The sequence below is a fragment of the Podarcis melisellensis genome (assembly GCF_964234715.1).
Source record: "Podarcis melisellensis genome assembly, chromosome: 7".
NCBI lineage: Eukaryota > Metazoa > Chordata > Lepidosauria > Squamata > Lacertidae > Podarcis > Podarcis melisellensis.
The window spans coordinates 91,627,791-91,645,100 of NC_138539.1; the positions used below are offsets into that span (position 1 = coordinate 91,627,791).

The 17,310-nt window shown below is 42.4% G+C and overlaps 1 protein-coding gene across 2 annotated transcripts in view; it reads left to right on the forward strand.

Moving 5' to 3' along the window:
• OLFM4 (olfactomedin 4) overlaps positions 1 to 17,310 on the forward strand; it is a 49,992-nt gene that overhangs the window by 23,692 nt on the left and 8,990 nt on the right. The window contains exons 2-5 of one of the 2 annotated variants that reach the window (XM_081917857.1): positions 1,167 to 1,360; positions 4,052 to 4,204; positions 15,430 to 15,642; positions 16,487 to 16,640. In XM_081917857.1, coding sequence (XP_081773983.1) covers positions 1,274 to 1,360; positions 4,052 to 4,204; positions 15,430 to 15,642; positions 16,487 to 16,640 — 607 coding nt within the window. In that variant the 5' untranslated portion in view covers positions 1,167 to 1,273. Of the gene's footprint in view, positions 1 to 1,166; positions 1,361 to 3,218; positions 4,205 to 15,429; positions 15,643 to 16,486; positions 16,641 to 17,310 lie in introns of those variants that run through there. The other variant, XM_081917856.1, reaches the window with a different exon arrangement.

Sequence of the window (17,310 nt, forward strand, 5' to 3'; positions counted from 1 at the left end):
CAAATTACATGAAAATAAATTCCTATAAGCATCAGGAAGTATTTTCTGATGGTGAGAGTTGTTTGACGGTGGGACAGACTCCCTTGGGAGGTTGTACATGACCTTGGAGGTTTTTAAGCAGAGGTTGGATGGCTGTCTGTCAGGGATGCTTTAGCTGTGATTCCTGCACCGCAGGGGGTTGGGCTCGAGGACCCTTGGAATCATTTCCAACTCTAGTAGTCTATGAATCGTAACAAATGAAATAGGCTGATTTTGTGGGGGAGTTTTTATTAAACAATATAATATTTTTTATATTTTATATTTTTTAGTAGTATTTAACTGATTGGGAGTGCAACATCTGCACAGGTTGAAGGAGGACATATAGACACTGTGATCTGTTTGGGGGCTCTTTGTGTATGAATCTGCAATTCATCAAACAAAGGTAGAGGCAGAAGGGAAATCTCTAAGCTGGGGCGAGAGGAATGTAGGGTAAATCCCCCAGGCATGCAAAATAGGTATTGCTAGTTGTGATGTATTTCTCTTTCAAAGAATGCCTTTACCTTGTAAGACATTCAAGGTAAGCATAATTGTTTGCAGTTGCATAATCTGCCTTCCTGGGTGTGCTTTGTTGATTGCTGCTCTTGGTTCATCACATTTTCTCCAGAAATAGGGGTGGATGTTGTGATATATGAAATTATTTGTTTGACAGAGTTTGCATTTCCACAGTGGAGCAGGCGATTGATCCATATTGCCTATTAGGGTTTAATTAGGGTTCAATGTGCTTGAAGGGGATACATGGTTGATAAATGGCACAGGCCTGTAGATCAACCCTGCCTGTCCACTGTATGTCCACCAAAATCTCCTGTTTGCTAGTAAAACTGAATTACTGTGTAGCGAAATGATTCATGTCTAATATGTGTGCCACCAAAATGAAAAGTTTGGAAAGCTCTTGATTAAGCCACAGGCATAGAGAAAACTGCCCAGCTCAGCTTAGCCCAAGTCATCACTTCCCACCTTAGGAGGAAATGGTAAATGGTATTTCTGTCTTCTGTAATCACCCTGATAAGATGTTGGACGTAACAAAAGGGGTTTTGCAAGAACTATTGCGGACAAACAATGAAATAAATGTTCTTGTTCAGTTGCTGGTGGTATTGTGACTCACACTTTTGATTTTGTCATCCAACCAGTTGCACAAATTCCTTCTAAGCGCAAGCCCCCTGAAGGGAAATCCCCAGACCACACTATAAAGAGACTTCCCTCTCCATGCTTCATCAGATGTGTCCAAGCTGGGGAGATGAAGTCCATCAGTGCAGCTGGGCTGCTGTTTCTTCTGCAAAGTGCAGTTGCAGCAAATGTCACTGCAGCAAGGCCAACAACTGGGGTAAGAGATGTCTCTTGATTATTTATCATTAACTCCATATATTGTAGTTCTTTTCCTTCTGGCATAATCATCACAATATTATTCAGGGTAAATTGGGTGAGAGTGTTCAAAAGCAGCTGATTCCCAACTAAGTGCTGTGGTAGGTTTTCCAAAAAGCATCCCCCAAAAGATAGGGGAGGTCAGGAGGGAAGCAAAGGGAGGGGGGTTATTTTATATTTGTGTTGCTGTTGATGTTTATATTATACCATCACAGTATACAGGAGGACAGGACCCTGCCCCAAAGGCCTTACAATTTAGAACTCACCACAGAGCAGACAACACAGTAAGAAGAGGGGAAAGGGAGGCAGGGATGAATTAGGCTTTATTTCAGTGACACCAAATTTATAGCCAGTAGAACAGCATGTCCTTCAACATTTCCCTGATGAAAATAGGGATGTCCCATTCCATAATGATCATTTTCCTATTTATTTACACATCTTACTGGGTTGCCCCAGCTACTCTGGGCAGCTTCCAACTTATATAAAAACAAAAAAAGATTAAACATTAAAGGATTGCCTTCAGGTGGCTCAGGGGTCAGATAACTCCATACCCTCCAACATTTCTCCAATGAAAATCGGGACATCCTAAGGAAATGGAGGACATTCCAGGATCAAATCAGAAATGGGAATGGCTCCTCTAAATCAAGGATGTCCCTGGAAAATAGAGACACTTGGAGTGTCTGGAACAGGTTTTATGAATCATCTTACAACAACAACAACAACAACAACAACAACAACAACAACAACAACAACAACAACAATAATTAATATACTAAATATAAATTATGTAAGAAGTATCTACTGGTTCACAAAAAATAGCAAGCAAGACCATAAAATTTGAATTGGTTGGAAATAAATCTGTTGCAAACCCTTACAGGAAGGCGGGGTGGATGGGAGAGAAATCCTAGGTTCTTTCATGCTATCTAATCTCATCCAGGGAAGGTTCCCAGCATTCCAAACAACTGTGACCAAGAAACAGAATGCAGGGTGAGCAGTTTAGAAACATAAGAGTTGCACCTGCAATTTTGGACAAGGTTGCAGAGGCACCTGGTCCACCCCTGACCCTTGATGACCCTTACACCACAGGCTTAGCTTCAAAAAGTCACTGAGTGAAAAGTAGCTGCAGGTGAGCCAGGCTTTCTCTGTTGAGACTTCTGTAGGTTTCACCAGGCAGAGCTGCTGTTGACTTTCTCTGTCTGTTGTTGTTCTATGCCTGCCTTGTCTCTTCTTTAGCGGAGCAGGCACAATTTGCTTTTAGGGAACTTGCCTGCTCTCTCTGCAGGTGTTGCAGGAGCCTACATGTGCCTCATCTCACTGAGGGATGGGAAGATCCAAGGGCATGGTACTTCTCCATATTCAGTTTCCATTCAAAGGAGGGATCACTGGAACCTTACAATATTGTATCATACTTGAGCTTATGTATAAATGTTAGCAAAACTGGAGGTGGACAGCTTTAGCGCTCAAACAAAGCAAGTTCCTGTGTCCCACATTAAATATCCAGCAAGGCATCTCTGCATCTCCAGATACTGTTTGTATTTACAGGAACTGCCCGCCCCCCTCCGCTTCAACCCACCTCAGCACGTTCTGTGTCTTTTCTCAGTCTCTCTTGCTCCCCAATTCAGAACTTCAACTTGGGTTATTTGCTGTGTACATGTTACCAGCTTGTTGTGCGGCTAAGTTATTCTTTTTCTCAATTCAGACCAAATCTGGTTTGGGGGGAAATCTGTCAAAAGGTAGTATTCCATATTGCAGGATGCTAACGATGCTTGTACACAGTGGGAGTGCGCTGCATGCAAGGCATTCTCCAAGATGCCTTGGAATGCATCACCCTTGGCTGCAGGGAGGTATCTTTCCTACCTCCTTCTCTGCGTCTTAAAACAATCTTTTAAGAGTTATCTGCCACTGAGGGACATAATGTGAATATTCCAGACTCTGGCCAGCTATTGCCTTTAGGTGAATAGGAAAACCCACAAGAATATTCTCAACAGTCAGAGCCTGGCCTATGTGTGGCGAGGAGCACAAAGCAGCCCAGGGCCTGGTGGCAGCAGAACAAGGCCTTTTGTCCCCATTTTTAAGTGGAGGAGGCTCCAAAGAGTCCAGTTGTTCTGGAGGAGAAAGCAATATATATTTACAGTTCCAAGCACTGACAAATCAGGGGACAGTTTTGGGAGCAGGACAAGAGACTACAGTCCCTTAAGTTATTCTTTTTTCCATTTTTTATTTTAAAAGAATCCTCCAGTTTCTGGAGTGAGAGTGAGGAGTGGAATTTGCCACCAGCTTCTCAGAGCCTAGAGGCCATGTTCAGTGTGAGGGAACAGGGAGTTGGGCCAGATTTTGCTTTTTCATGTCAAACAACAACACAACAACAGCAATGGTGGTGTGGTAATTATAGAATTATGAGTACGGTACTTTGGGGAATTACTGATGTACTGTAAGTATCTAGCCTCTTTTCTTCACTTTGAACTTGCTTGAGCACACAACATGAAGAGGGAAAAGGAGTGCTCAACAGGTATGACACCCACTAAATAGATTTTGTTTCTTATCAATGACCAATGAAGTCAAACAGGCCAGTTGTTCTCTCAGGCTTTTACGCTTTTGTGTCAATAATTGTATAACATTCATGTTATTTCCCTCAACCCCAATTTTCTTGCAGCCATTTGCTAATGTGACTGGTTCTGTGGATGACCACAAAGTTTGCCGATGTTCCGTGTTCTTACCAGACACCACATTCCCTGTGCAGAGGATGGAGAGCCTTGAGATCTTAGTCCAACAGGTCTCAAATAAATTTGAGAGTGAGCTTTCAAAAGTAAGTTACTTTAAAAAATAAATAAAAGTATACACCTCTGTAGTCAGCACTTTTTTAAAACTAAGTTGAGAGAGAGAGGAGGGAGAAATCAGCTCCCATTTGTTTCACAGGGTCTCTGCAGAATAACTTCTCAGTAGATAGTGCACAGTGACGTTACACAACCTTCTATATTTTTCTGGTCTAATTGGCAACTGCAGGCTTTAATCTGTTTGATTAAGCACCTAAGACTTTGGCTCCTGCAGTTTAATCAGATAATCTTAATCAGTTAGCCTGTGAATTAAGGGACCACTTGATCATTGCTGTTATAATTCTGGTGTGTTATTGGCAGTGTTGCTATTATCATTTTATTTCTTATGCCACATCCTCGCATAAGAGCTCTGGGTGACTGATAGGTCACCCTGTTCCAAGGACAGGTGCAGCTAGCAAACCAGTCAAAGCTGAGCCTAGCCACTCACACCACATGAGCACCTACAGCTTGGAAGCACCCCAGACTACAAACCTGTTCTTTTAGGGGGAGTGGCACCCCATGTGGAACATGACATTCACCTATTTCTTGGAACTGGAACCATTTATCAGCAGAGTCTCTTGTCTTATCAGAATTCAACCTCAGTTTACTGGCCGTCATCCAACCCATCCCAGTGTTCAGGCATCATTCCAGCACTTGCACAGCCCTTTCTGATTTGGATAGTATGAAGAGAAAGAGTTGACTTTCATCAGCATGCTGATGGTAACATGCTTCAAATATCCAGATGAGGTCATCCAATGGATTAAAATAGATGTTGACTAGCATGGGAGACAAAACAGAACTTGCCATGGGGTTGAACAGAAGTCAGAAACACAAAGGAAAAGATTAAAAATGGCCTTTCCTTCAAAGAATGAGAGTTAGCTTTGTCACATTGCATTGTAACCTATACTTCCTTTAACTTTCAAAAAGGCACATGTCCTGAGGTTCTGTGCAGGCGTAATTAATAAAATCAGAGGTTAAAAAGAAGCCAGTTAATCAAATGAAATGTTTTCCTTGGTTGAGAGCCCCACATTAAGCATATTGCTTAACATACTGGGCTTGGGGGGTGTCTGTGGATACAGAATCTACTGATTAGCCTCGCTTTTACTGTAACGGCAAGGGAAGCTCCTGTTATTATTGTGGCAGGTAGTTATGGGGGAAAGCAACATTCATTAAAATCCCCACAAATAAGCCCCAACATCTGTAATTTCGAGGAAGTGTGGGTGAGGTTTGGGGGTGGAAATACTTCATGCAGCCAAGAACCAGCATTTGACATTGGCTGCTTGATGAAAAATATGCAGGGTTTCAATTAGGTGTCCAGGAGAAATTATTTGACTGCTCCAGGAACCAGACGTCATAACAAATGAAGTGTCCTTGAATTACTCAGGAGGAAAGACAGAACACTAAATTATAAATTCTGGCCATAAATATTAATAAACTTTCTAACAGTATAATCAGGAAGAGATAAGAAGTTTAAGCATTAAAAAAAAATCTACAACAGGGAGGTGGTGGAGACAGGGACAGTTCTCTGGGAACATTTGTTTTTTGCTTAAACAGTTTTCTTTAAAGTAATAGGAATTATGACACACCTGCCCAGGGTGAGGCTTACATATGTTCACCTCTGTCCTCTTGTTGACGAATGTCCCTGTCTGCAGAGAAGAGAGGATCCTGGCCCAGGAAGGAGTTGTGTTGGCTGAATGGGAACCATGAAGAGCCAGGGCAAGGAAACACCAACTGATAGTGGACGATCTGGCCCTAGATGCCAAGAATCTCCATAAATTTGTCTAATTCATGTAGGTGCCATCACTGCCTCTTGTGTGAGTGAATCCCACAGTATATATATATATATATATATATATATATGCAGGTTTTGGTGTCCTCGGGTGTCTTCCCGTGTAAAAGTTGGGGTGTCTAGGCGACGTTTCGACGAGGTCTCACTCGTCATCTTCAGGCTGGTGCTTTCGGCTTCTTGTTACTGGAACAGAGCAGGATCTCAGTGTTTGAGTTCCTATAAATACTGTTGAGGGGGTGTGGTGTATAGCCTCCAATGTTCTGGGCAGAGAGGAAGTTCCCAGGCTAGTGTGCCTTTTCTTCTTTTGTTCCTTAATTACTTGAGGGATATCTTGAGTGATTTCTTGAGTGATATCCTGAGTACCACTTAGGTGGGTCATTAGGTGTGGATTAGTTGCTAAAGTCTTTGTGTCTTGACCTCTTGAACTTTGTGAAGAGTTTTTCTGAGAAGATGGCTGTACTGCACTTAGTTGTGCTCTGGCTTGGCTTCGTGTATAGGGGCGAGCTGTGGTTTTGTGGCCTGTGTCAGCCAGATCTGTGTAGGGATTGCAGGGGGGTGCAGCATCCGGAGGTGCCACCATGGTTTGGCTACTGGATGGTGTCTGTAATTTATCTGTGGAGAGGGTCTGGGTTTGGGTCTGGTGTGGTTGATTGGTGATGGCGTTCTGTGTGCCTCTGGATCTGGTGTCAGTTTTTGTGGGGAGGGCTAATTTCCAGATGTCTGGCAAGCGGGCTGTGTCGTCACGCTTGTTCATGTTGTGAGGGTGTTTCTCTATCTCGATGGCTTCCATGATTATTCTCTTGTGGTGATGTTCCATGTTAAAGAGCAATTTGGAATCTGCAAAATTAATTTCGTGTCCTGTTTCTTTCATGTGTTGGAAAAGAGAGGAAGTTTTTTCTTCTTTTTTGACGGCATTCTTGTGTTCTGCGATACGTGCATTTATTCGTCTGTTTGTTTGTCCAATGTACGTGGCTGGGCAGACTTTGCAGGGTATTTCATAGACCCCTTGGTTTTCCAACTGGATTTTATCCTTGGGGTTTCTGAGGATATTGGCTATTTTTTGGTTGGTGCAAAAGGCTGTTTTGATATTGTGTTTATGGAGGATTTTGACCAACCACTGCCTAACCAACACGTACTTCATCCACAATGGACAAAGATACAAACAGATAGAAGGAGCACCTATGGGATCACCCCTCTCACCGGTCATCGCAAACCTGTACATGGAACACTTTGAAACCAATGCTTTAGACAAGTCAGAACACAAACCCAAACTTTGGCTCAGATATGTTGACGACACCTTTGTAATTTGGCCACACGGGAAGGAAAAACTGGATAGCTTCCTCACACATCTCAACAGCCTACACCCCAAAATACAATTCACTATGGAAATAGAAGCCAACAACCAACTTCCCTTCCTTGACGTCCTAATCTACAAAAAACCTGATGGCTCCCTAGGACACACTATCTACCGGAAAAAAACACACACCAACCGCTACTTACATGCACAATCACACCACCACCCTGCACAAATAAACTCCGTAGCCAAGACTCTCATCTCCAGAACCAAACGCCTGGCTGACAAAGACCACTTGACAACTGAGTTACAGAATCTCTCAAATGTGTTAATTGCCAATGGATACCAGCAAAACAGGGTTACGAAGCTAATCCAAAAAGAAACACCCCCCAAAAACCAAGACACAGAAGAAAACAATGGCATGGCCCTCCTTCCTTATATCAAGGGCACTACAGATAATATTAGCAAAATCCTCCATAAACACAATATCAAAACAGCCTTTTGCACCAACCAAAAAATAGCCAATATCCTCAGAAACCCCAAGGATAAAATCCAGTTGGAAAACCAAGGGGTCTATGAAATACCCTGCAAAGTCTGCCCAGCCACGTACATTGGACAAACAAACAGACGAATAAATGCACGTATCGCAGAACACAAGAATGCCGTCAAAAAAGAAGAAAAAACTTCCTCTCTTTTCCAACACATGAAAGAAACAGGACACGAAATTAATTTTGCAGATTCCAAATTGCTCTTTAACATGGAACATCACCACAAGAGAATAATCATGGAAGCCATCGAGATAGAGAAACACCCTCACAACATGAACAAGCGTGACGACACATCCCGCTTGCCAGACATCTGGAAATTAGCCCTCCCCACAAAAACTGACACCAGATCCAGAGGCACACAGAACGCCATCACCAATCAACCACACCAGACCCAAACCCAGACCCTCTCCACAGATAAATTACAGACACCATCCAGTAGCCAAACCATGGTGGCACCTCCGGATGCTGCACCCCCCTGCAATCCCTACACAGATCTGGCTGACACAGGCCACAAAACCACAGCTCGCCCCTATACACGAAGCCAAGCCAGAGCACAACTAAGTGCAGTACAGCCATCTTCTCAGAAAAACTCTTCACAAAGTTCAAGAGGTCAAGACACAAAGACTTTAGCAACTAATCCACACCTAATGACCCACCTAAGTGGTACTCAGGATATCACTCAAGAAATCACTCAAGATATCCCTCAAGTAATTAAGGAACAAAAGAAGAAAAGGCACACTAGCCTGGGAACTTCCTCTCTGCCCAGAACATTGGAGGCTATACACCACACCCCCTCAACAGTATTTATAGGAACTCAAACACTGAGATCCTGCTCTGTTCCAGTAACAAGAAGCCGAAAGCACCAGCCTGAAGATGACGAGTGAGACCTCGTCGAAACGTCGCCTAGACACCCCAACTTTTACACGGGAAGACACCCGAGGACACCAAAACCTGCATTCCTGTACCCGTGAAAATCTACGAAAGCATATATATATATATATATATATATATGCAGGTTTTGGTGTCCTCGGGTGTCTTCCCGTGTAAAAGTTGGGGTGTCTAGGCGACGTTTCGACGAGGTCTCACTCGTCATCTTCAGGCTGGTGCTTTCGGCTTCTTGTTACTGGAACAGAGCAGGATCTCAGTGTTTGAGTTCCTATAAATACTGTTGAGGGGGTGTGGTGTATAGCCTCCAATGTTCTGGGCAGAGAGGAAGTTCCCAGGCTAGTGTGCCTTTTCTTCTTTTGTTCCTTAATTACTTGAGGGATATCTTGAGTGATTTCTTGAGTGATATCCTGAGTACCACTTAGGTGGGTCATTAGGTGTGGATTAGTTGCTAAAGTCTTTGTGTCTTGACCTCTTGAACTTTGTGAAGAGTTTTTCTGAGAAGATGGCTGTACTGCACTTAGTTGTGCTCTGGCTTGGCTTCGTGTATAGGGGCGAGCTGTGGTTTTGTGGCCTGTGTCAGCCAGATCTGTGTAGGGATTGCAGGGGGGTGCAGCATCCGGAGGTGCCACCATGGTTTGGCTACTGGATGGTGTCTGTAATTTATCTGTGGAGAGGGTCTGGGTTTGGGTCTGGTGTGGTTGATTGGTGATGGCGTTCTGTGTGCCTCTGGATCTGGTGTCAGTTTTTGTGGGGAGGGCTAATTTCCAGATGTCTGGCAAGCGGGATGTGTCGTCACGCTTGTTCATGTTGTGAGGGTGTTTCTCTATCTCGATGGCTTCCATGATTATTCTCTTGTGGTGATGTTCCATGTTAAAGAGCAATTTGGAATCTGCAAAATTAATTTCGTGTCCTGTTTCTTTCATGTGTTGGAAAAGAGAGGAAGTTTTTTCTTCTTTTTTGACGGCATTCTTGTGTTCTGCGATACGTGCATTTATTCGTCTGTTTGTTTGTCCAATGTACGTGGCTGGGCAGACTTTGCAGGGTATTTCATAGACCCCTTGGTTTTCCAACTGGATTTTATCCTTGGGGTTTCTGAGGATATTGGCTATTTTTTGGTTGGTGCAAAAGGCTGTTTTGATATTGTGTTTATGGAGGATTTTGCTAATTTTATCTGTAGTGCCCTTGATATAAGGAAGGAGGGCCATGCCATTGTTTTCTTCTGTGTCTTGGTTTTTGGGGGGTGTTTCTTTTTGGATTAGCTTTGTAACCCTGTTTTGCTGGTATCCATTGGCAATTAACACATTTGAGAGATTCTGTAACTCAGTTGTCAAGTGGTCTTTGTCAGCCAGGCGTTTGGTTCTGGAGATGAGAGTCTTGGCTACGGAGTTTATTTGTGCAGGGTGGTGGTGTGATTGTGCATGTAAGTAGCGGTTGGTGTGTGTTTTTTTCCGGTAGATAGTGTGTCCTAGGGAGCCTAGCACCAACTACTAGAGGCAGCCCCCTCAATATTTTTTTTCCATATTGAGAGGGAGAAGGAGGCCGAGCACTAAGCCACCTCCTGCTCCTCCTCCTGCCAACAGGGACATCACTGATTGACAGAAGCTGCCTTGGCTTCTGATGTCAATCCATGACCTCCTGTTTCAGTTGCTGCCAAGCCTCCACCAAGGCCTGCTAAAGCTGCTGATATCCTTCAGGAAGCCAGGCTGCACTTCCGGAAGTGCACTTCTTCTTTTTTCCTTTTTTTTTTTAGTTTTGAATGCTTTGTTGTATTACATACTAAGTAACATAAATAGTCATTGGAAATCAAAAATAGAAGGAAATAAACAAGTACTCAATCCATGATTAATACACATTGTAAAAAAAGAAAAAAGAAAAGAAAAACGATTGGTGGTTAAAACAAAAAAAAATTCCTTCCAGTAGCACCTTAAAGACCAACTAAGTTAGTTCTTGGTATGAGCTTTCGTGTGCATGCACACTTCTTCAGATACACACAGTGTGCATGCACATGAAAGCTCATACCAAGAACTAACTTAGTTGGTCTTTAAGGTGCTACTGGAAGGATTTTTTTTTTTGTTTTGACTATGGCAGACCAACACGGCTACCTATCTGTGATTGGTGGTTAAATTCACCATGACCTCCGATTCACCCATTGTGTTACCCTCATTACATTTTTAACTACACACTGAACTTTATCTCCTCTATGTTGTTCCATTTCATTTGTAAGATTCTTCTATTACCCACAGAAAGTCAATATATAGAGTTTATTTAAAAGAACATTGTAGAAACATAAATCTGCTGGCAGGTCTGGATTGACTTTCTCTGGAAGTCACAAGCTACTTGAAGTACATCACTGGCTGCTACAAGGATACTCTCCCCTCAGGGGCTGTCCTCGCCCCCCTTATGCACCGGAGCCCAGCAGAGAAGAAGCGTGGCATTGGTGCCAGCACTCCTTCTCTTAGCCACCTTAGGAATTGGGGGGGGGGCAGTGCAAGAGACCAAGTGGCTGTGGCTGTGGCATGAGTGGTTTGGGTTTGGGGGTACGAGATGTGAAGAGGCATCAGTGGTGTTGGGCGGGCGAGAGGGCAAGAAATGTTGGACCAACGTTGAAGCATATGCTGACCTAATGTCATGATGTCACACGCGCAACATCTGCCCCCTCAATCTCACCCACAAATTGGCACCTCTGATAATGCCACATGTAAAGAAGTCCTTTCCTTTCTCTGTCCTGAATCTTCTGACATTCAGCTTCACTGGATGGTCCATGGGTTATAGTGTTATGCCTGCCATGCGTAACTTTATAGACCTCTGTCATTTCTCTCCTTACTCCTTAAACCTTTTCTCTAAGTTAAAGAGCCCCAAATGTTGTATCCTTTCCTCCTAAGGGAGGTGCTCCATCCTCTTGATAATTTTGATTGCCAGTTTCTGAACTTTTCCAACTCTACAATATCCTTTTTTCAGGTGAGGTGACCAGAACTGTCCAGGTATAGTAATGCCATAGATTTGTATAATGGCCTTATGATACTGGTATATTTATTTTCAGTTCCTTTCCTAATGATCACTTGCATGGAATTTGCATCTTTCACAGCTGCCATACACTGGGTTGAAAGCTGTCCACTATGACCTAGGACCCTCGTACCTACAGGACCGCCTCTCCCGGTATGCCCCGCGGAGGACCTTAAGGTCCACAAATAACAACACTTTGGAGGTCCCAAGCCGCAAGGTGGTTAGATTGGTCTCAGCTAGGACCAGGGCCTTTTCAGTACTGGCCCCACTCTGTCACAAGAGACTGGGGCCCTGCAGGACTTGACATCTTTCCGCAGGGCCTGCAAGACAGAGCTGTTCCACCTGGCCTTTGGTTTGGACTCAGTCTGACCCTTATGTTTCCCTCCCCTTATGGTTTTGATTTATGGGCTACTATTAAAATGAGGCTGCATTTTAAATGGTATTTTAACCCGTATTTTAATAAACTGGGTTCCCCCCATTATGTTTTATTGTAATTTTATTGGTGTTAGCCGCCCTCTGGCCGGGGAGGGCGGGGTATAATAAAAATTTATTATTAGTAGTAGTAGTAGGAAGTTAGTGAGACAGGACTGACCCTTGCAGTTTGTTCATCTTCAGCAGGACTTTCATCTGTATTCTTGGTAATTCTATCTTTAAAAATGCTTTTCACCAGTTTTAATGTAACCACCCTGTAGTTCCCTGGATCCAGCCTGGATCCTTTTTAAAAAACGGTATTACCCTGGCCACTAACTAGTCTTCAGGTACAAAGGCTGATCTTAGAGACAAGTTAAATATTTTTGTGAGAAGCTCAGCAATTTTTCTCTCTCCCTCTCTCTCTCTACATACAATACATAAAGGTAAAGGGACCCCTGACCATTAGGTCCAGTCATGGCCGCCTCTGGGGTTGCAGCACTCATCTCGCTTTACTGGCTGAGGGAGCTGGTGTACAACTTCCAGGTCATGTGGTCAGCATGACTAAGCCGCTTCTGGCGAACCAGAGCAGTGCACGGAAACGCCGTTTACCTTCCCGCCAGAGCAGTACCTATTTATCTACTTGCACTTTTTTGACGTGCTACGTTGGCAGGAGCAGGGACCGAGCAACGGGAGCTCACCCCGTCGCTGGGATTCAAACCGCCAGCCTTCTGATCAGCAAGTCCTAGGCTCTGTGGTTTAACACACAGCGCCACTCGCGTCCCTTACATACAATACATACATACATACATTTCAGTTTTTAAAAAATATTTTGACAGCAATTTCACGTTTGAGTCATTTAAGATCTCTTGGGTGGATAACATCCAGACTTCCAGATTTTTTTAGGTTTTTTTTTCTCAATAAGATCTAGAACTTTGTCTCTTGTAACCACTATTTGTTCCTCAGACTGAAAGATCTGTGCTATAGGCTTTTCTATGAAGATAGATGCAAGTGATTCATTCAGCTTCTCTGTTATCTCCTTCTCTTGTTTAGCACATCTTTGATTTCCTTGTCACCCAAAGGTCCACCTCTCTAACTGTGGGATGGGATTTAATAGGCAGGAGAGGATATATTAATTGCAATTTATTCCTCCAGGGCCAATGTATGAGAATTGACCATACATTTAAAATATGGGCCTGAATAAAGTTTAAAAACCCATCCTGAACAGAAAAATTGGAAGTATAGGAATTAGGCTGTGAAGGCTTTCTCACCTGACTTCACAAAGAATCAGACAACAGACTGAGAATCGCATAATCATAGAATTGTAGAGGGTCATCTATTCCAGCAGTGACAGATTTCTTGCAGAAGTTAAGAAGGGATGGTCAAGGACTAAAATCAGCCATTTGGTTCATTCTTAATGGGGTCCCACTTGTAGGACTACAAAAATAATTTAACAACCTACATAAATAATTTTGATAGGAACTTTAAAAAAATCATTTTAATCATTTGTGCTTACTAGCGAATATCTTGAGCTATTCAGCAAAATAAGTGATTACAGAAAAAGTCGTCTTCCCAGTTGAAAGCTGTTTAAGGATAGTTTTAAACAATGAAATTTCTGAAACCAAACAGTGTTGTTCTCCTGTGGAACACTATGTGATTAAAGTTATGGTAGCTGGAAAAAGAAACCCCCCAGCCCTGCCCCAAACCTTTGTGGCTCCACAGTCCAGCTGGACAATTCAGCCTAGCAGGGCAACAAACCCTCAAGCTAGATGCAGAGCGACACATCCTCTGACATAATCTTGGCAGATAACAGATCGGGTCAGACATGAAAACAAAGCTTTTCTACAGGGGTGTTAAAGATACTCACTTATTTATGAGAATTGTTTATAAAGGAAAAATAAAGAGCTTTTTGAGGCTTCTGTTTCATAGTTGAGGTCATTTGGTAAAGACATAAAATAAATGCAACCTCATTTGTTATTGTTCTATATAAAAACATTATTCAAGTCATCACCTTTCTTATTATTTCCAGCAGCAAATGATTGATGGATCTTGTAAATGCATAACTGTTCTTGAAAATGGCTAGGTGCCCCAGGCACTACACTTCCAAGCATCTGTTTGAGACGTGCTTATATTGCACCGGTATGTCCTCTTGTAATCTCACACTGGAATCACAATGCTGAGGATTTCTTTTACACAGTCAATCATCCTGACATGAAAACCTATTAAATATCACAATCTGAAGGGTTAACTAGAGGGTGACATGATCCGAAAAGAACCTGTATGGCTTTGGATTGTTCACCACATGTACTCAGCTAACAGAACTGTACAAATGATACATTTGGTGATAAGCTAAATCTAATTATAAGGTCATGATTGTGAAACTTTGTTCATTTTTACTTTTTACTATGATGTTCCCATACACCCTGAGTTCACATTCTTCCAGGTTTCATTCCCCTAACCCTCCTGAAAATTCAACCAGCCCCACTCCCTAATTGCTGTTCTGTGAAGGCCTATTTAGTTCTACATGCTTTGCAGGAATCTCAGCAACCAACTTGAACTGGGTGGTTCAAACTTCTTCCCTTCCCTGTGATAGGTGATGCCATGATAGTTAACTGGTGTGAAATAAAAGGAAGGCTGTAATGCAGATCATGTGTCCTATACATCCATTTCGTCTGTAGTTATAGGCAGGGACTCTTGGGGTTCTCTGCCTTGTCCCAGGGGCATCTGGTTCCGAGAATGGGACTTTACCTAGTTAATTTCCATGGATACTCAGTACTCAGGCTTCTAAAACACCTTTAGATATAGAAAGTAGCTTGTGTATGCAGTGTTGGCCCCTGCAATTGGTAAGGTAGGTAATCTATGTAAATGTATTTCTGCCTAAAAGCTCTTGTGATCGATTGCACTTGATTAATGAATTATTCACCAGATATTTTTTTAAAAGTATGGATAAGGATCATCTATGTCATTCTGTCACAGTTGGAGGCACTTTTCTGTTGAACTCAATAAAAATTAAAACCCACTGAGAAAAATGTAGCTGAACAGTGATTACACTTTCCCTATCCTGCAGACATTCTTCTTTATCTATGTCATTTATCTGTAATCTTTGTCTTTATTTTTAGACCAGAATCCACAGCAATGTTATATAAGCTTCTGTGCTCAGTGGTACCCAAGTAATCATATTTTGATCTTGGCAAAATTACATAGGTGTAGTGGGGCAAAACTTTTCTTTTTAAAAGGTATCTTAAATACATTTTCTAAAATGGAATACATTCCTGTGTATATGTATAGATTACCAAGTACACCAAAGAAATTGCAATGTATGAAAAAAAGATTGTAAACCTAACCATCAAGATTGAGCGCATGGAGAAGATGAGCATTTCTTACACTGAACTGGACTTCCAACTGATGAAACTGGAAATCAGTGAAATGGAGAGGCTAGTCACACAGCTGAAAAGTATGCTAACAGGAAGCAATGTGATTGTTGAGCAGCTGTATGGAGAGGTATGGTAAAAGCTTTGTTAAGATCCACAGTTTCTCCTGATCAAATCTCCAGTAGCTTTAATATGATTCTCCTGAAATTATGCACATATAACCAAAGGTAGAAATTATTCCCTCCCTTCCTGGCTAGTTTACACAAGGACTGGAAAATATGCCTGGTCCATGAATAAGAGAAAAGTGTCAAGGATGAAACAGTGGGGCTGGAATAAGGGTCAAGAGTAAGGGGGAGAAGGATCCAGGCCCTAAGGAGGAAATGGGAGCTATGTGGTCCAGAATAATTACCATGGACCAATCAAAGCTCCACAAGTAGCCTGCTCTGTAAAAAAATTTAGTAACTATTCCCACACTGAGCACTGAAAAGAATTCATAAATTTGCATCCAATCGCTCACTCATTTTGTTCAAGGCACTTCACAGTAAAAGAACAAAACCACGCACACAAAACAAAACAGGAAGTTAAAGCAAATTAGTAACCTTATCCTAAGCTATTTGCAAAAGCCAAAAGATTTCTATGTGACACTGAGCACCTGTCATACATCTATCTACATTAATGGTGATGGCATAAAATTTATTGTTAGAAATGCACAATTTCTAATTACAGTGGTACCTCGGGTTACATACGCTTCAGGCTGCAGACTCTTCAGGGGGCAGCGGGAGGCCCCATTAGCTAAAGTGGTACCTCAGGTTAAGAACAGTTTCAGGTTAAGAACCGACCTCCGGAATGAATTAAATACTTAACCCAAGGTACCACTGTACTTACTGCACTCTTGGTAACATCCTTTATTAAAATATCAGCAAAAACAAACTTGAGCATAACCAAAAGTCACTCCTACCATTTTATGTGCCTAGATTAAGAATTTGAGTCTTATGGTGAATGAACTGGAATCGCTGGATAAGCATAACATCCTTGCAGTCCGCCGAGAAATTCTGGCTCTAAAGAATAAATTGCAAGAATGTGAAGCGAATACAAACCAGAGCACCACCAGCCACTACATCCCTCCTGGTAAGCATTTGTTTTGTTAGATGATGGAACGTATGTTGCAGAAGTATATTTTCATATTTTCCATTCTTGGAGGGCAGGGTAAATAATTAGATCTGAGGCTTCTTTCCTGAAAACTTTTCATTTTGTTACATATATTGTGAATGAATTATCTTTAGTATTCATTTGCCCAGCCCTCAGCATGTCACACTGTGGCCATTTTCATCCTTCCTTGCAGTGAATGAGAAAAAGAGCAGAGAGGAGGAGGACGAGGCAATTTATGGAGAAATTCTTCATTTTGCAATGAAACAGGGATTAAAATGCTTCTGAAAGTAAATAAGTAAATAATATCCTAACCACCCAGAAGTAAGCCCTTTTGAACTCTAAAAGGAAGGGGGAGGCCTCAATTTCAGCAGCACCTTGGAAGGTTTGGGACTTCAAAACACCTGGCACTGGATGGCATGGTGACATCATGTGATTGACAGTGGGTGGCCTTTCCCACCTGTCAAATTTGGCCTGCAACACCAATCCTGATAATGATTAGGTTGTGTGTGACTGCAACTCTAAAAAACACCAAAGGCTCCCGACCCCTTAGATTGTTCCAGGTTGTGTGTGACTGCAACTCTAAAAAACACTGAGACATGACTTGGTACCTAAATGAAGCCACATGGTAAAATGCACAGAAAAATGCTGG